At 42.5% G+C, this 20,442-nt stretch overlaps 1 protein-coding gene across 1 annotated transcript in view; it reads right to left on the reverse strand.

Moving 5' to 3' along the window:
* Window positions 1-305: 305 nt before the first annotated feature.
* The window catches only part of NFATC2 (nuclear factor of activated T-cells, cytoplasmic, calcineurin-dependent 2), an 87,791-nt gene continuing 67,654 nt past the window's right edge, over window positions 306-20,442 (reverse strand). The window contains exons 10-11 of the mRNA XM_014943868.1: window positions 4,275-4,362; window positions 306-427 (exon numbers count right to left, since the gene is read on the reverse strand). Coding sequence (XP_014799354.1) covers window positions 4,319-4,362 — 44 coding nt within the window. The 3' untranslated portion in view covers window positions 306-427; window positions 4,275-4,318. The remainder of the gene's footprint in view (window positions 428-4,274; window positions 4,363-20,442) is intronic.

The raw sequence follows: 20,442 nt of genomic DNA on the forward strand, positions 1-20,442 counted from the left end.
AAATAAGCACTAATATATAACCTCCCTTGCTTTGTGCGGTGTTCAGGAGTGACATCTCACTTCTCCCTTAGTAATAAGATAGATCGATACATGGACAGATACTTTGCAGCAGGCTTGAAGAGTTTCCTCAGACAGATGCTCTGTTAGATGAGAACAATACGGTCTTTGGACGAAAGGAAGGGTGTCCTTCTCGATGTTTACAGAGAGAGGTGGCGAGTTGCTTAGTCAAGGCTGTCAGCTTGATGCCAGTACATTGTTCCTTGCATTGAATTGGTGCCTTGAGATGAACAGTTAAGGAAGCAGGAGGTTACAGGGGCATTGGAAGGATCTAAGAGGTCAGTTATGGAAGGATTTGGTAAAAGTTGTCTCTTCTATGTCTGATTTCTGGCAGGGAGTCCAGAAAATTCCTTCCTGATAATTTCATTAACTGTGAAATAAAAGAAAGAGGAAGAAATGTTAGAGCACTTTAAAAATCACAAAAAGTAAAAGTAATCCTTGGGCAGTTTGCTGTTAAGCTGAAAACATCCCCTCTGTATTCGTAACATAATTTTATTAAAACCTAAAACTTCAAGTCCTACTTATCCAGACTACATTTTTTTTTTGGAAGGCAAGTGGGAAGGAGTGGGTAGAGGGGGTTTACACTGTGTTCAGCATGCTTCAGGTACCATAAAAACACAACTGAGAAGCTGTACCACATGTCCAGTACATGCTACATCTCTTACATACACAACACCTTCCCTCTTTCACAGACATTTGCTTTACCTGGGTTAAAAAGTATAAATATCTGTGAGTATCTATCTGAGCATTTTAACATTTCCACTAGGCTGAAATAAGAATATTTTGAAAAGAGAAAAGTCAGATTTGGAGGAAATAGAGTGGACAGTGCTGAAACTGTTTATCTACTTTGACAAACTTGCCTTAAAACCAGAAGACCAAATTTTCTAAGCTTGCACACCCCAGATCTAAATGATTGTTCCTCATTAGTATTTAAGGGCTAGAAAAGGACTAACTCAAACCAAATAAGACCCCCAGCCAAGACTGATTAATCCTCAGGTATACAGCTTAAGAGTCCCCCATATTTAGGCCCGTTTCTGACAAATTTTATTAAAAAATTGAATTAACATAGTATTTTACCACTTCCCACAATTAAAAAAGCAATGATGCCCATTCTCCTATGGTCTCTGGGAAGGGGAAACAATGAATTAATTTTTAATGGTTTGACTAGTAGTTTAAAAGCTCCCTCCACTCTACATGCAATGGAATTTATCTCTGAGAAAGAAAAAAAAAAATCTATGTTTTATGCAAAGCTCCATGTTATTCCTGTAGAGATGTCTGCTGTGGTGGGCTATACTCCTCAAAGGCTATGTATTTGCACAGAGCACGGCACAGGTGCTTGGCAGTACAAGTAAAGAGCCACGTTTCCAGGTACAGGAAACGTGCCACACAAGGCTCTTTCCATCCTTCCATGCTCAAAAATTGCACCGTTAACAGCCCAGAGTTTAGCTCTTTCTAATTTCAGCCAGGAAATGCCTGATTTCAACCACACTGGTGCTTCTTGGAGAGGACATGGGCAAAAAAGCATGGCTGACAGCAGAACTCTTGTCCTCTCCTGAGCTCCATCTTTCTACCTGCCGCCCACACCTGGTAGCTTCTATCAGCCTTCTGGATGAATTCTTGTAAATAAAGCACATATGTGGGGTATTTGGTGTGTTGCTGCTCTGCAGTGCAAGCAACCAACCAGTGGGAGGTGAGGTCGGTCCACTTTCAGGCAAAAAACCTCCTTCAGCTCAGTTAGAAGGGCTTCCTGTTTGCTCTACCCAGGAAATGAGAGGAGCAGGTCTTCAATGGAAATTTTTCACAGCCTCAGCTAAAAATAGCAGTGAGGTAAAAGAAGTGGGCACCCACTCTTACAGGGTCATTTCCTTTCTAAAAACAAGTGGGCTGCATCTGCAGGCCGATTTATTTATCGACACATTTTTTTGAGCAGCCAGTGTACCAAAAATATTGTGTACGGGTTTCCTTTCATTTAATGCAGCCATCACTTGTGCTACCACCAGAGGCAACAATCATCTTCATCTAGGAAGGGTTAAATATTGGGTGAAAAATGAGCAGATAATTAAATTACTAAATCTACAGTCTTTTGAGAAGTCCATTTTTGGTTGTTTCCCAGCCTGAGCTCTAGGCAAAGTGAAATACATCATGTAGCACCAGCAGACCACGAGCCCAAAGCCTGGCCAGCACAGGGCCCTCTGCTCCCCAGCTCCGGCAGGTTGGACGGTGTGGTGAAGGGCTTACTCAGCCTGCAAACTTCACTTTCCCTCCTGTGTGCTGCAGGGAAGGTCAGCAGTGGGTTTTGTGGGCTGAGGTTACAGGGGGACTACAATCTGAAAAGAGCTAAAATATTGCAGGGGAGCAGCATGAAACATTTACACCATAGACGAGTTGCAGGACTGTGCTCGGGCACAGTTGGGCTCTTTCTGTGTGAGCTCTTACATGTGGCAAATTGGATTTTTGTTGTAAGCATCTGAATGACAATGGAGTTTCCTGTTTTCAGTGGGTCTGAATGTCCTGTAGTCCCCTGAATTTCAGCTAAATCCATGTGGTGAGGGGAGTTAGGTGCAGTTTAGACTGGGCAACCCTAGTCTGGGAGCTCTAAGATGAGTAAATCAGTCAACGATTGTCTCAGCACAAAAGTCCTAATCTGCAACCAGAGCCCCTAAATCTAGTGAGTATATAAATGTAACAAGAATAGATCCCAAGGCAAGTATCTCCCAGCTTGGAGCCACCTCCAGACTGAGTTAAGTGAGATCACCCACCTTTGGTGATCTGCTCCAGATTTGGGAGTGCATGGATCCAGATCCAGGTGTAATCTCACTGACCTGGGTTTCAATAGTAGCTTGAACAAAATCAGCGAACTGAGACATATCTAAACTTCAGAGGAAACTGAGATCATGTGCTGAACTCGCTATTCTGAACTCCTATCTATCTTTTTTTGGTAGCATGGTTAAAATGTATCTCAAGTATCGGTTCTCATTATTTGCTCATTTCTAGCCGAGAGGAAATGGAGATGATGTGATTAATAAATAAAATATTGTTATTTAAGATGCCTGGCATGTGGCAGCTCTGGAGCACACTGCTATTGATCCATTTAATGAGAGAGAACTGATTAAATGGGCTCACGAGGACATATGCCAAGATAATGAAAGATTAAATCATAAAAAAGGATATTGAAATTACAGCTGACGTCAGCCATCCAGACCAAGGAAATGCCTGGTTAGGCCTGAATCCCTTCAGCATATCCTCTGTTAGATACTGCTGTTGTACGAGTATGACAACAGCCCTGGTGCTTGGAGATCCCAGAGTTAGCTGAATGCAAAGGCTGGCTGAAATCATGGGAGAATGTCTGCGTTCCTCTAATCACTCAGCTTTGATGGGTTAGAGTCAGTCTCTCAGGCTCCAGTCCTCAAAGACATTTAAGACTCTAATTCACATCCTCTCAGATAGAAATCTGGAGTGTATTCACTTGCGGGATGATAGTGGGTTGTATTAAATACCGAGCTTCAACTAGTAGTCCAGAGACAGAAAACAGTCTCCAGTTTTAGCTGGCAATGAGTCAGGCCCCTTTTAATTGATTATATACACGCACACACACTCGTATGCATGCGCACACACACACTCACACACACATCGAATAACACCTTCACTAGCGTTACTCCATGTCTATGTCTGGAGTAACATGGATGAAGTCAATGTTGTCACAGCGTATACCCGTGGCAGTGACTGGGCTCTCGTGCCCTTTGGGTCTCATCAGAGGAGACAAAGCTCAGCTCCAGTGGGCTCCTCCCTGCAATATTCCATGTTTGCTCTGCCAACGCGGCCAAGAGGCGTTTTTACATGCAAAGCAGACACAAGGCACGCAGGGAGGAACTAATGGCATAACAGGGACTGGGGAGGAAAGTTGAACCCTGAATTTTCAGTGTGTCCTCAAAACATGGCCCTAACGTGGTTCTAGCTGCTGCCTGGAAACAACAGGACACTTTAGCCCAGCATGCACAACCCCATCTCTCCTTCCCTGCCCACCAGGCCCCAGCTACTTCAGGACAGCTCCGTGGTACACAAGTGGGGAAGAAAAAGAATGAAAAAAAAATTAAATTAAATTAAATTAAACCCTTTAAGCCAAATAAAAAGGGGCATGACTTTTTAATTGAAAAAATAAATAAATAAAGGTTAAGAGAAACACACAGCTGGAGAAAAGGCAGAAAAATACCAATTACCTTTCTTTTTGATTGCTTGGATCAAAGATCACAGTCATTCTTTTTCATATAATGTTTTGTATCCAGCTAAGGTGTGTATCTATCAGCTCTGAAAAAGATTTGCAAAACCATTTTTGAGAAAAAAAGGTAACCTTTGACCTATGTTGCAAGGCCAAATGTTACAGTTTTCAGCTACTCTTTAATTGTGTGGTTTAATTTATTAAAAGGACATTTCAGCATATACAATACATAAGGCAGAACTTAACCGCTGACCTTTCTGTTTGCTCAGATCCAGAACTAGATTTTACTTTTTACCCCTCTTTTCTCAACTGCTAATATCTAAAAGTAAGTACACATCTAAATTGATGACAAAACAGATGCGAAATGCTGGTAATTTGATCTGAGACTTCAGAGGCACAGGAGGTCCGTGCATCTTGTAAGTCAGGTCAAAGACTAGTCACTGCCTTTTGCAATATTCAGTTATATTATCATCTTAGTGGCCCAAATAAAACATGACACATTTATGCCAGATCAAAAGTCAGTCCCTTTTAAACAAGAGATCTAACCGCAGTGGCCATGTAACTTAGACTTTGCCTAAATTGTAAAGAACAGGAAAGATATGTGCAAAGAAATTACATAATTTAGTGTCTTTGCTTCAAACACAAATAAGGTGATTTTTTTTTCTCATAAAATGGCAATATTTTAATTTCTGTTTCATTTTTTTTCTGTCTCATCTTTTTAGATTTCTTTTGAATTAATAATGAAAGCATTTGGCACTTCTGCAAAACCATGTGGAAATTAAAAAGAATCATTGCAATATTGAGGAGGAAAAAGTGTTTCTTAAAAACTAAGTTAGTTTTGAGTGCAAGATTCAGAAGTGTCTTTGCTGCTGGATTTCAGGTGACTATATATAGAAAAGAAATATTTTACTTGGCTCCCAAAGATTGTGCAGCCACGTATCATACACTGGAACCTACCACTCAGTACACAGCCTATTTTATATTCTGCATCCTGGAAAATCAGCTTTTGCACATGCAAGCAGAGCAACTAATTGGCTGGTAAATACAAACTTAGATGTATCGGGCACAAGGAGCCCAAACCCAACAAACTCTGTTGGGGAAAAATACTGGGTGTGTGCGGGGAGGTTGTTTTATAAATCAACAGCAATGAAAGGCTTTTTTTCTGGAAAATGGCGACGTGTAACTTAGCTGTAAAGCTTTACTTTCATTACATGTCAAAAAAAGGTTTTACTCCTTGTTGAAAGAATGCCAACAGATGCACCCTGCAACTTTTCTTCCTTGTCCTGCTGGAATTCTATGCAGTCTGTGTAAACTATAAACCTCTTAAACACCATCCAGCCCAACAGCAATCAAGTCATTTCCATTAATTAAACAAACTTTTGGAAGAAGTTACTGATCTCAAACTAAGTGGCAATTCAGGTCCCATGATGCATTTTTGCTATAATAGTTTCAATAGACATGAAACCCAACAGCATCTTTCCATGAATTTAACATCATAATATAGATATCTTACAGAAAACAGAATCTAAATAAAATGCATATTTTTGGCTAAAGCCTGTCCCAACTGAAATCAATATCTAAACTCCTTGTGATTCACAGGATCTGGATTTCACTCACAACATTTAAATATCCTTCCCTTATATTTCAGTATAGTTCCAGAGTGAGAAGCAAAACTAAAACAATCAGTATCTATGGTACTATACCACCAAAATCTTTAACAGGAAGCTGGGTGTGCCTGTAAGAAGAGAGCAGAAGATAAAGATAGCATTTCTGCTAAAAAAATTTCAGTGTCCTAAACGCATCAAAACTATCAAGAAGGAAATACTCAAAATACAAATCTGTCTGTGACACTACCCCAGAAATTTTCCAGATTTTCTAAGTACTTCTATTATTGTCAGGATGCTTCCAGAAAAGATCAACAGCCTATCACTACAAAACAACTGTGTTAAAGCTGTCAGGAAAAAGCGTGACCTAGTGACAGAAGACTGGACATTGGAACTCCAGCAGCCAGACCTCTGCTACATCATCACCTTGCCCTGTGGCCCTGGCCAAATCCAAAGTAACCCTGAAGGACCAGATTTATTACAGGTTTCCTTTGGTCTGAAAAATGGAGAAATACTGCGAAGGTCACACTCAGGGAACTTAAATAATTCATGCCTAGCTAACAGAAGGCGGCCTGAAATGATGACGACCTGCACAGAATGAGCCTATACTAACTATGTGTGTGGATGTGCTAGAGAACAATCATTTCCAAAAGTCCCTACTGGGATGTTTTAAAGTCCTTAGGTAGTTTAGATCCCAAACTACCAAAGACATGAGGCACTTAGGCACTCTAAATATTCTAATAGGCAACAATTTGGGTTACCAACCTAAAACCTAAAGCCCATAAATGTCAGTCAATGTTAGAGGGTTAAATACCTCTAAAAATTTGGTCCAAAGTATTTCTATTAGGAAATTGATCCAGCATAAGCAACAGAGAACACTTTGAAGACAGTGACCTGTTCTGACTTCACTGTATAGCACCAGGAGAATGAGGAGCATCCCTCAGTCCTGAGGATGCCTTGTCCTGGGAGACACTGGGGTACCACTTGTGAGAAGCCGCACAGATGCTCTCTCCACTGACTCTGCGGGAAGTCTGGTATCCCGAGACAGCTGGTAGCCTGAATAATTTATTTTAGACAACCAAACCTTTGCTTTTGTTTATTTGTGCATTAACTTCAGACAGAAGTTGTTACTCTGCAGTTCCAGTTCTCCACAAAGTGACCAGTCAGAAGGGAAGGAAAAGAGAGCAGTTTGCAGCAGTGGTGATAACACAGAACCTGTGCTGCTCTCCCTGTACTACCTGCCGTGCATGGAGCTGTTGGGTGCCTGTCCTGTTTTGCCATGCTTCACCTCAGCTTGTTACACAAATGGTTACAATCTTGTAAATCAGTAATAAATTGCACCTGAACCTGCAAGTGATTAGTAAAAAATCATTACACTTCCATGGCCAGAGGACTTTCACACAGTTAATCAGTTAAGAAAAGAACTGGGTGTTAACTGGTTGATTAATTCCCTGGAAGACTAGTTTATTGAGACCTCGGAGCAAGAATACTGAAATCTGAATTGCAAGCAACGTATGAGAGAGTTATATTGCTCACAAATTACACGCTCTCCAGGAGAAACAGGTGCCAAATGTTGCCCTACAGTAAGCTGAATGGAGGAATCCTAAGGCTAAGCAGGTGCCATTTGTGGTGCTTTCAGTTATTTAATCCATTTGATCCCTGTTTGAATCTGCTAGAAATCAATGCATAAATTTTTCTAGGCACCTCCTCCATGAACCAGGAACCCGGGATTATGTGCCATTTGAAGGACACACATGCAAGAGCTTTCTCATCCTGGGTTGTTGGCTAGAAGAACAAAAAAGCAATTTTTGCTCCAGACTGTGATTTCCTGTCTGCTTGATGGATTTCAGTATTTAGTTGACAATTTTTAATCAGGAGATTCTAAGACAGGCACAAACCCTGCCTATGCATCAACTGGAGAAAGAAGCCACATCAACTGGTGATCTGGACAGTGCACCTTCAGGCACAACATCATGCCCTTTCCTTCCTGCCCCTCCAGGCTTCAGCATATCACCGTGGGAAGCCCTGGGAGCTTGTCTTCAGGCTCAGTCCCTGCTGTAAAACCCCTTAATTTAGAGGAGTTGCATCCTAGTCACTGCATGAGTGCAATGGGAGGAGGCATCCCATCAAACCGCGGTGTTTCTTTAAATCTCATCCTCAGAACCCTTTTTCTCCTCAGTCCACAGCACTGCACATACTGAAACCGAACCCAAGAGAGGGTGTTCAGGGTGGCACCCGGTGCAGGCACTGCCAGTCTCCTTCACAGCTTACCTGGCAAAGGACTGGCTCTGAATATTAATGCTAATGCTGCCGGGAACTACATGAATATGAAGCAAAACCTCTTGTATTATTAGATTTCCTAAGACTACGATAAATATCCTGTTTATTTATTAAATAAAGTCTTTAAGTCTGTTTAGTTGCTACACGTAAGGCATAAAGGGACTGCAACAAAATGTGCAAGTTCTTCTACGAGTGTCAGCAGCCACTTTGGAAAGAGTACCTTGAAAGTGGAAAACTAGATCAGCCTGGGTGTGATGAGGAACTCCAGGCCACCGTGGATTTGGTTTGTAGTAGCTTTCCATAACAAAGTCTTTTTTTAACTGACTTTCTTTCTGCTCACATATATTTAGATATGACTTTCATTCTGCAGTACTCTGATGCCAGAGAGTTTTGGCTGCAATTGTAAGGGAAGGGACACGTGTTTGAGTCATGCAGTTGGCTCTCTCTAGTAGATAGTTAGCAAGTTACTGAGAAAAGATGAAGTTTGTATTTAGATTTAGCTAACATGCAACGAGACCAAGTAAAATATTCCAAGTAGAATACACACATAATAAATAAATACACAAAAACTTATACCAGAAGGGAATGGAGTTCATTTTCTTAAACCACATTACTTGGCTAAACCAATACAGAAATATTAGGCCGATGGACTGAAGCTTAAGAAACACAAGGCAAGAGTCTTCATTTTGTCACTCCTAACTCTTGATCTAACTCTGCAGCAGCTGCTGCAAAGCACCAGGATGTCTCATGTCTTTTTTTTTGTGTGTGTGGCTTGGACCTTACGAATTTGCTACATAACTGCTGAGATCAGCAGTGCCATTTGGTATTAAGACATATTTCTTCTAGATTAAAAACAACAAAACCAAAGGAGGTTGGTGATGATTTTTTCCTACAGTAGCTCGCACCTCAAGGTTTAAAAGCTAATGAAGTTGGTAATAGATACCACAGCGCCTCTAAAATAGCAACTGCTGGCAGGAAAAGCACACAAGTGATAGCACTATTTATTCACATGCCCCTTTGCAGTTTCATCATTCTCCTAGACTTAACCTATTTACTAAGAGGCGATATGAGTCATTCAGCGAAGTGTTTCAAAAACGGAGAGTGAAAAGAGAACGGATGGGAGAAAGCTATTTTTTACAGGAAATAATTGGGGGGTAGGAACCAAAGAACAGTTATAGCATGTTCAGGATTAGCTGAAAGTAACAAGAATAGGCAATGCTGCTGCTTTTCTCATTTCTGTCACAAAGGAACTAGCAGAACAAATATTTAATTGAGGGGAAACAAACCATTTAACAAATATTTAATTAAGGGGAAACAAACCATATTACCCTTCCCTTTAGGCAGCTTTGCAGGGGATGAACAGTCAATAATGTAATCTATTTTCTTCCCTTGAGCACTAGCGCTTATGTCTATTAATCCACAGAACTATTTACTGGCTCTAATTCTCTGGCATCTTATCTTCTGCTGTGTCTTAACTTCGCAAGCGTCCCCGCTGCAGGGCTTGTGGATTCTTGCAGAAAACTCAGGCCTCTCCAGCAAACTGGGTTTCCCTCCGAACATGTCTGAACTGAATTTTGAGCCTTGTTCTCAGGAGAAAACAGCCAGCAGAAAATCACTGTCCCAAGGTAACAGGGAAGATGCACAAGTGGCCTATGAACAATTCTGCCAGACAAACCAAGCTCTCCTCTGGAACAGGCATGCAAATAACCTTCTGCTTGCAATTACTCTGCTTTCACAAACAACTTCAGAACAGCGAGTGCAAAGAAGGCATATGTTTCTTATGTGCCTTGTTTTAAAGAAGATTATGGGCAGTAGGCACACTGTTCATAGTGAAAAACACTGAGCATGGGAACACATGAAATCACTTTTGCACACAGATTATTTTTCTATCATGACTCCACATCCTTCAGCAAATGAATGTTTGGAGCCAGATTCTTCCCTGCTTTGTGTTCAGTGCTGAATGGGGGGTGCTGTTTTAGGAGCCCCGGTATCAGGAACTGCCTCTGCAGGTGATGGAAAGGGATAGGCACCACTTGAGAGGTCTGCGGGTCTTGGCAATGGGAGTCCAGGACAGCTGAGTGCCTAACTCTGCGGCTACAGTTACAAATCCCAAGTTAGCTGGAAAGAATCCAGACCATTAAATATTTAAGTGGTTATTGACAGGGTGTTACCATTCACATATAACAATGTCAAGGAGGTGTCACATACAAGATACTGCGTGTCTGCCCACATCCATCTGTTTGCTTTTATTTTGCACTTTGACTGTAAGTCCTTTGAGGCAGGAACTGTTTTTTTTCCTTTGGAGTTGACACAGCATCTGCCACAATGGAGTTCTCATCTGTGCGGGGGCTTCTAACAAAAAATAATGTAATAATAATGACACTAAATAGTACTATGGAGTATATCTATAAATCAGAGACCGTTATGAATTGAGAGACACCTATAACTACAAAAAGAACTAACGGGAGTAGATACTGTAGGTGACTTTGCATCTCACCTCAAGAAGGCTGGGAACCTCTGACAGTAAATAGCATGAGAGCATAAGAAAAATGTATATGCATCATCCAAATACTTAAAACTTTCAATTTGACTCAATGGCACAAACGATAAAACTTTTCTTCTCAGTATGAAAAGAAAAGGGGGGGAATATAAATTACCAGAAACAGAACTGAGCTCCTCAATGTCCAATAGCTGTTGAGGTGACTATCTTTAGCTGAAGTGTAGCCAGCGCTATTGAGGTTGGGCAATTCCCAACCTCACCACAATAGCAATAACCTACATTTGTTCAGAAATTAGCCCGCAATTATTTGCAGACCTCCCATCCCAATTCCAGATCAAGATGTAGGAACAACCACCCAAAGAGACTGCCCCAGGGAATCTTTCTCAGGAATTAATGATGAGCCATCCCAAATTTTCCAACTGTGAGGTCTGAGAGCTGTGTGTATCCCCATGCAACCCAGGCAGGAGGTGAAAAACTATGCTCATTGCAGCGTCTCAGGGGTATGCTGCAAGACACTGCAAGTACCTATCAAGACCATCCCAATCACTCCCAAGTTCTCATCAGCTGTATGACAACATTCTCCTTTATACGTGAGTTTGCACAGCCAGCTCATGAGCTCTGCATTTGTAGCTCATATTGAACCTATTAGTTTGTATTTAACCATCCATTGCTACACTTCATGGGTGAATTCCAACCAAACAACAAAGGTTTTGGAACCACATTGTGATAAAACACCCTTTTGCCTAAAATAAAGATAAAACTTGCTTACGTTTGATATGATCTCATCCGACTACAGAACACATTCAGAAGCAATTGGCAGGCTGTCCCCTCTGCTAGGAACACGGATTGAATGAGAACACTGTTTGTCCTGCAGTTGGGGAACCAGCCACAGACAGCTGGAAGAGACAGTAGTAGCAAAGGGGAAGGCCAAGATCACCATATCTCTTTCTGAGCAGTCTCGGAAGGAGAGTGACTGCCAACATGAATGAAATGCCCCAGCTAACACACACAGCATAATGAAACTGTATGAAGCTACCAGGTATCTTCCGCAAGGCCAGATTTCTAAAGGTATGTTAGTAGCTAGGCCTCAACTAAATCACTGTGGATTAGACATCTAACCACTTTTAAAAAATCAAATATACAAAGGGACAAGCACGCATCACCTCTCAGAACCTGGCCTAGGCTGTACCCAACGTTTCCCTGACAGACAAGATGGAACAAGTGTTGGGGAACACCAACAGAGGATGGCCTACAATAGGAACTGAGGGTTGTCCTTTGGGATGCCAAGTAGAGCTGGGAAGGTTTTTGTACTAGTAAGTGCCTACTTATCAGTGGGGAGGTAATGCTGACTCATTGCATGCCCCTTGCAGCAGTAGCAGCAGCATGAAGAAGGCTCACACTGCATCTGTGCAGCACTCCACCATCATCACCATCACAGAGTAACACTGCACAGCGCTCACATAAATTCTGCTCTAGGACAAGGGAACAGCTCTGATGGCTGACTACCACCAGCCACTGAGCTTTGCTCCAAGCTCAATGTGGAAGAGGACAGTGGAGCAGCAATAGTAGGGAGAAACCCAGCTGAAGCAACAGAACCACTGCCCATCCTTGCCTCGCTCCCCCGTAACTCTTGAGGCTCAGAGACATGCCTGTGGGCTGTAGCATGTGCTTCAGAGCCTGTCCCAGCCAGCTCCAGCTCCTGCAGTCTTCCTCAGCACTGCAGAACTGCCTGGCAGTGAACACGGGTGCAACACTTCAAACCACACAGAGGGAATTACCCTCTGGCCACAGCACTGCTGAGCCCAGCAGCAGCAACACAGGCAGGGGCCTGGTAAAGGGGAGAGAATATTCCAGGTACTACAAAAATGCCACATGAAGAGACCTAAAAATGAAAGTAATTTACTGGTGGGTAAACTAATCAAGAAGCTGGGTCTTCCCCCTTTTCAGCCAAGAAGTTAAAACGCGCTCAAGTTTAAGTGGGTGGTTAAGCCATGGTGACTTCAGACTCATGCTACAGTGGGTGCTGGGAGAGGGCAGAAGGAGCATCTCAGAACTGAAAATTCCCCCATTTTGTGCTGACAGCAACCAGTGACCTTGGGAGAGCCCCGTCAAGTAGAGATCACTTATGTTTCACAGCCAAGTCAGCAGCCAGCGTCCCTGTGGGGCCTGTCACACAACAAGGCTTTCCTCTCGGGGTGTCCCCCCAACATGACTGTAATCAACACTAAAAATAATACTGCAGTTTATATTTGGGCTAGAAATCACCAGTGTTAATGGTGACAGCCAGCAGAGTCTCCAGAGAGGGTCTGGTCACTGTTGACCCTACCTGAGATCTGAAGGATGATCAGGATAGAGAGGGCTGCTTTGAGGCCTTTTGGCCGCAAAGACAGCAGCAATTTTTATGCCTCAAGAGGGTGACCATGTCCAGTGGGCACTCTCCCCTTCCCATCACCTCTGCTAGGTGCCCCAGAAACATCCCCCAGTTGCATTTCTTCCTCACCTGCTTGTGCAAAGCACTCAGCATGGGCCTGCTGCTATGTGGGGGCAGCATCGGAAGGGAAGCAGAGAGCAAAACGAGAGTGCCTGGTTTGGTTTGCGCTGCTTTTTTTTTTGCTTGATTCAGAAATGTCATCTGCATCCAGCTGTTAGTATTTTGGAAATCTGCTGGGTTTTATTTTCCTCGTGTGGTTCAGTGCAGCTGATGTTCCAGCTGCAAAAGCCTCAGCAGCCAGTGAGCCTGCTTAAAGCAACCATACATGAAAGACCGTGCCCTGGCCAGCACCTTCCCTCCTGGGAGCACCCTGGGGCTCCCCTTGGGCAGCCTCCTCATCACTCTAACAAAACGGTGCTTAACCTCATCACAACCACACCCGATGAGAGTGTGGTGATCAGGAACTGCACAAATAGGTATCTACATCAACTAATGCATCAGAGAAAATATTTTAGTTGCAGCCAACAGCATCCTGACCCTGACTTCTGAATGCATGGCAACGCTTACACTGTAAACTGCAGCATAATAAATACACTGTAAATTGATAAATTTCCAAAACACTATGGCATTGCTATCCACTTGCAAGTTTTCTGCTTTTTTGTAGAGTTTGCTTTTCAAAATCCCATATTTTCATGAGTATAATCTATGTTACCCATAAAAAGACCATGATTCAGCAACAGGGCAGGTTATACATAAATGAGAGTATGCCTTTACCTCTGTACTTTTTCCTTCCAGTATGCTTCTCCCATGCCCATTTAGCTTGCCTGCTCTCTCTTGAGGCCACAATAATCCCCTCTTCTTTGCCCCCATCCCAGAGCAGACACCCCTGCTAGAGGTGGAGAACAGCAAGATCCAGAGTGCCTTGAAAGGGCAGGAGAGACTGCAGCAGGGTAGGAGGAGGTCGAAGCTTGCTGAGACTTATTTCCAAGGAACAAACTTTTAATGGGGTGTGGGTTATACATGTGAAAACACGGTGATTAAGTTAAGGGACAGGGCTTTATTACTTCCATTTGACAGCTGAATCTCAAGTTTCCCATTTTTATCCACACAAGTCTAATTCCACACTCAGTTACTCAGTGACATGGACAAAATCATCCACTACTGAAGAGTCAGGTAAATACAAACCACCACTAAATATAGCCTGATCACATAATTGGCCTTTACATGTCTTTCCCCTCCCAAGTAATGACAGAAACAATGTTGGGTGATTAATAACTCCTGATGATTGCACTTATCAAGTAAGCTATAAAAGAAACTGTAAGTGATAGGAAAGTGTATTTGCTGCAGCAGAGGCCTTTGGTGGCGTACTGTGGGGGGTGCGTCCCTGGCAGAGGGAGGACGGTCCCTGGAGGCAGTGATGCACTGTGACCCAGCCTCTGCATGCCCAAAGCCCTCAGGGTAAAGGGGCAGACAAAATCCTCTTTAGAGAATCCCTAACTCCTGCAGATGATTCACACATTGTAGCTGAAGTTAAACAAAGAAAAGAAAATATATAGTGCGGGCTGCTTGTAAGGTCACTAGACCAGTGGAGATGGGATTACTTTAATTTCCCTTTTACCTGGAAAGAAAAATAAACTGAAAAAACAAAATAACCCCACCACCTCTTTAAAGGCTTGGAAAAAACCTGTCTGAGAAGGGAGATAGTTGAAAACACCTCCTTGAACACGTGCTGTTTTCCATCCCCCATAAGCAGGCCTTAGTGTGTCTTTTACCACGGCTGGCCTGGATGCAGGCATTTCACAGCGCGGGAGAGGCGGGCCGAGGAGCAAGAGGACATGAAGTTTGCTGTGCTGTCCAGAAGATGAAAACACTAGTGCTGTTTATAGAGGGAAACCCAATTCGTCAGCCCAAATGAATTCCTCTGCTAATCCATGCAGGCTTCATGTTTTCCACCAGCCCCAGCCACTGTAAAGACTATCTTTAGGAGGCACAGTGTGTTTGGAAAGGAGCAGCTGGAAAGAGGGGACGCTTATGCCAGCTTGGAAGGCTTTCTGGTATGGAAAAAGAGGAATGCTCTCTTGGGTCTCCCCACAAAATTAAGGCATCTTCATCCAGAGCAAAACGATGCCAAGCACAACAAACAAAAGCGGCTTTCCCCAACTCTCCTGGGCAGCCTCACTCCAGGGTTCACAATGGTTTCCATAGAACTTGTTTTGCTATCATAACAAATTCGATTTATCCAGGCGTGATGGCGCTCACTGTTTTCTAAAGACAAGAAAATTAATTTCCTCGCTTATTTGTTTGCCAAAGCATTTTTGTCTAGGTGCCACAGACAGGGACTCCCCAGATAACCAGTGCATCTGCCGGTCGGCTGAATGCAGCGTACATCTTGAAAAGAAAAATCCTCGAGAGGTTTTGGTCTGTGTAAATGGCACGATGCAAGTTATCTTTGCTGCAGAGGCTGGGGGAGAGGCTGCCCTTGGCTAATCACTCTCGTTCCTCAGCCTCTGATCCTCCCAAGCTGAGCCAGCCTCAGCAGAGTGTGCCTGTGTGCGGCAACACAAGCTTCCTGTAATAAACCAGCCATCAACTGTGTGCATCTCTCGTTGCATACAGGGGAGGAAATGAGTATCTTGTTATATTGACCACAATCTGTTGAAATGCTAGTAAATATTACTAAGTGTGATTAGGGACTAGATTATTTACACGGCCAGGGTATGTTCCCTGAGACTGAGAGCTGCACTGGAATGTCACAGGCAGGTGAAGTTTCTTCCAGCCTTTCCACTGACACACTTGTGCTCAGCCACGAGTTTTGAAAAGCAGAGACGCTTTTCTGCATGTCAGAAAAAGTTGGAGGAGCATTTAATGTTACATCAAAACCAAGACCATTATCAGAATTTTTGGAAAGTCTTAATCTTGATCTAAAATTTGCACTGGTTTTGAAGATGGAAAGAGCTATGAGATGTAATCAAGTATAGCTAATAATTTCTAAATAGACATAATAATGGTTTTGTGTGCTTCTTATTTTAATAATAGCCTATCACATTTATACTGAAGAAAAAAATGTATTAAAATCATTGGTAATTTTTAAAAGGAAACGTATCTGAAAATACAGAAGTTATTTGAAGGCATGAAGCTGCAGGATGACCTCAGGAGAAAAGCTCTCATGTGAAGCAGCCTACCTAGCTGAAAATCTCACCCTAGGATTTGCCTGCTGGAAATCAGTATCTTGCAATGCTTTCCAAGGAAAGATACACCCCACTCAAAGCAAATGCACATGTGTGAAGAAGAAACCAGACAATAAAAAATTAAATGTAATTTTAAGGAAAGAAAGACTGACAAAACACAATGTAATTTAAAAAATACAGCTCCTAAAAGCCCTTCTCCAATTTGCCTCAGTTCTGGTTTAAACCAAGCCAGTTTGCTCACTGGACCTGCCCAATGCCTAGAGCAGTCAGTATTCACAGACTATTTCCAGCCTTTGCAAGCATCAATTTGTACAAAATTGTAATTACTTCACATCTAGTGACTTGAACTGGGGGATTCCCCCAAGTCCTAAGGACAGCTTCCCTGCTTGGTGACCATTTACCTATAGAAATTCTGAGCCTTATTTTTACGTGGCTTTGGCAGGCTTACAGAAAAGGTACCGCAGTGCCCTGTGTGCCCCCACCAGCGTCCCCTTCCCTGGAAAGCACTGCCTGGAGGTGCTGCCTGTGGGCAGACTGGATCCACAACCACACACAGTGTCTGAGGGCAGGTGCCTTTCAAAGCTGGGACCTTTAGACACCTTCAGAGAACAGCCCTGCTGCCTCCTGGTAAGAATCAGAAACCCAAAAGTGGGTGATGAAGACCCAGCACAATCACTGGGAGCTATTTGACCATAAAGGGAATGCAGTGTCTGGTACATCATCCAGCTTCCTCTGGCCTTGTGGCTACAGAATCTCCTGGAACTGAGCTCTTACAAAATAACCGACGCTGCATTGCTCATAATGACAGATATTTAACCCAGGGAGGTTTAACTGTCACAATACTTTCACCATTGACTCCCATACTTCTGAAGTGGCTCCCCCTTCATTTAGTCATTCTCACTCTTTCCAAAGAAACTTAGAAACCACCTAAATAAACCAGCACCGATTGAGACATTGCAAATGTCATAAGAGTCATTCATGTGTCTCACTATTTGTCCTGAATTTGACTTGATTCATTCATGGATGATGAAGTCATTCATCATTAAGAAACCAAACTAAACCACACCACAATTTGGGAATCTTTGACTAGACTCCCCTGGCAGAGATGATCAGAGGGAATGATTGCAAACTCACACTCCTCTAATTTACTGCTGCTTTTGCCCTGGCCCAAATTATTCTTTGCACGTTAAAAGCAAATGTTCAGAGTCCTTGCACAAAGGCAGAGCAAGTCAACATGTAAGCACTGAAAAAGGACTAAACCATGCTGTCACTTGGCTGTGGTATCATCTGGCTATTTCTGCAGTGCCTCAAGGTTTTCTGGTCATGCAGCACACACTGCTTGGGTGCACAAGCAGGTCTGGCACAGGAGTGCCACACTGCCAGCACCCTCCCACCACCCACGAGCCAAAGTGTGCCCAAATGCACCAGCTGGGGGGAAGCAAGGGACAGTCCGCTTTGACCTTTACTTCCACACCTGACAATTATCCACAGGGAAAAATTCTCCCTCAGATGCAAACCCATCACTCACTTCAGCATCCACGGGCAGAAGTCAATAATAGTTTTCTCACTAAATCTAGTTCAACTACAATTTCGCTCTAAAGAAATTGTGTTTGTTCAGCTGAGGGCAGAGTTTAGCCTATGTTTTGGAGTGTGAAGTTTCCAAATTAAAAACCCACAAAAGGCCATGGCTTGATTAAAATGGGAACTGTGTGGATTAGGAGAACCTGTGGGAAGATGGAGAATGTTAGACCAATTTCTCACCGAATTACTGTTACCCTGCTGAGTCACATGGGCATCACTGTCGAAGCCCTTTGATCCTCAGTGGTTTTACTCTAGTTAACAGTAGCTGAAGATTTAACTCTTTTATCCCTAACACTGGTTAAATCCAACTCAAGACCAAGTTTTCAATGTCACTGTTATAAGAAAATTAGTCAAGTGAATATAGAGAGATCAGAGTTTTAATTGCCAAACAGACTGTAGTACTTAGAGAAGATGTGCACCTAAACTGGAAAATATCAATGTTTGCAAAATTGGGAGTACTAGGATTTAGGGGTTTTGTGAGGACCCCTTTTAGAGAGAGGATCCATCTGTGAAATTCACAGCTGGATGTATGCCCAGATTTCTGTGCTTTCAAAACTGAAGCATAGGGACGTGAAGTGATGATTCAGACACAACTGCATTGTTTGTACATTTTAGGTTGGCTTTTACCTTCTTCTGGCTTCTTCTTGGTAAACATAGAAGTTATACTACAAAATGAGAAATAATGTGAAAGCCAGCAGCTGGTTGAAAATTCAAATTAGGAGCTAATATCCTGGGAAGGGAGCTGTATGGTCTTCAAGTATTTGCTCTTCTTCCTCTATCTCTGACTCTCCTGCTGGCACGACTACAGATGTGCTGATTGTTTTTCAAATCAGAGAAGTAGAAATGACCTATTAGGTCATCTAGTATCTCTCATAGCCAATGCAGGATTGTCTTCTTGTACATTTGTCCAGTCTGCTTTTAAAATTCCTCTAAAAACATACCGCATCCAAATTAGAGCACAGAAGCCTCTTGGAACTGGTGAGTAAGCAGCACTATAAAATGACTGGGCAGTATAAGGCCATACCATCTTCTTCTGGGTAGAAGTAGGTAGCTTTCACTATTTAGAGTTCTCGTAAGAAAACGAACTTTGATGGGAAATTCAGATGATTCATCCTCAATTTTTTATTTAAAATGGCCATGGATTTAGAAATAATAATAATTATTATATTTTCATAAGAAACAAAGTATGAAAAGCAAGTGGAAGAAAAATGGATTTTAAATTAACCACCTATGGGTCTTCACTCTTGGGGGAGAAAATATCTATACAGACAAAAAGTTCCCCATCAAATATCCACACTGCCTGGCAGGATGTGACCTGAACTGGAAAAGTTTTGTTTGTGTGAATAACACTGAGAATCCAGCCACTTTTCTAGAAGAGAAGACTTTATAACTGGCTTTCAGTTTGGACCATAAACAGACTGTATATCTTTAAGATGGTTATTCTTGCCAGGCATTTTATTTCACAATAGTTAAAGAAATGTGCAGATGTTGTCCAAACTTTTCAAAGCAGTAGGGCTCTCTGCAGCTGCTTGCAAGATTTCAGCAATGCAGTTTGAAAATGGCTCAAGCTGCCTTTTTGCTGGCCATCACAGCAGGAGCAGAATCCTCCCATGTGTTATATTGGGCTTTAAGGGAAGAAAAGACCCCTACCCTTTTCCCAACTTTGCACATTCTTAACACAATTTGTAATAAATAAAACTGTGAAGAGCAATGATGCCAAACCCAGGCGTTCAGGGTTCATGAGTCAGGCATCTAATAATCATGAGATTGGTTTTAAAATCATGCAATCAGCTCCCCGCCCCCAAAGTTGCATCACTTTTGTCTGCCTGGATTTTGAAAGATCAAAACACTGAGGATCACATTTTTAGTGTTTTGTTTTTCTTGCATTGGGCTTGAAAAGATCACTAAGAAAAAATAGCTCTCGTATTTTGCTGCAGACACCTGCACAAGGAATTTTAAATCACTATAAATATTCCAAGACTCACAATTAAATTGCCAAGAATTAGCAAAAGCTTCAAGCTGCCCTGTGGATGTAAGCTAGTCCACTGGTTATACTTACTCAATTACACTGTGCTAATTTTAAAGGGGAGATAACAGAATAAACTGTGAGGACAAATACATACCTAGCTGTGAGTTTCTTATATAGTTAGTTGTCAGGGATAGTACAACTCCCCTCAGCAACGCATCTCTCTAAGAGATGAGTCCAACACATTGCATCATCTTTGCTGGGAGTTACTAACACTAGGATTCATTTTGAGGTGGTCACATACAAAGCAAGTAGGCTGAGCTCATGCAATTATTGCCCACGTGAAAATCCACTGTATTTCATACGCTGCAGGTACCCCTACAAGTTTAGCCAGCTTAGCAGCACTGGTGCTGCTGGTGAAACCCTTCTTCCAGTGCAGACATAGTCATCCCAGTACAAAAGCCTTTCAGTGGAACAGCTGGTGGTGGTTCCTTGACCTGGCATAAGCTGTGCTGATTCCAGTATTTTTACACCAACAGAGTTGTGTCTATACAAGGGCTTTTACCATAATAGCTGTGTTAGCAAAATTTAAAAAAAAAAAAAAAAAAAAAAAAAAAAA

The sequence above is a fragment of the Calidris pugnax genome, unplaced genomic scaffold (genome assembly GCF_001431845.1).
Source record: "Calidris pugnax isolate Ruff unplaced genomic scaffold, ASM143184v1 scaffold118, whole genome shotgun sequence".
In the NCBI taxonomy this organism is placed as follows: Eukaryota; Metazoa; Chordata; class Aves; order Charadriiformes; family Scolopacidae; genus Calidris; species Calidris pugnax.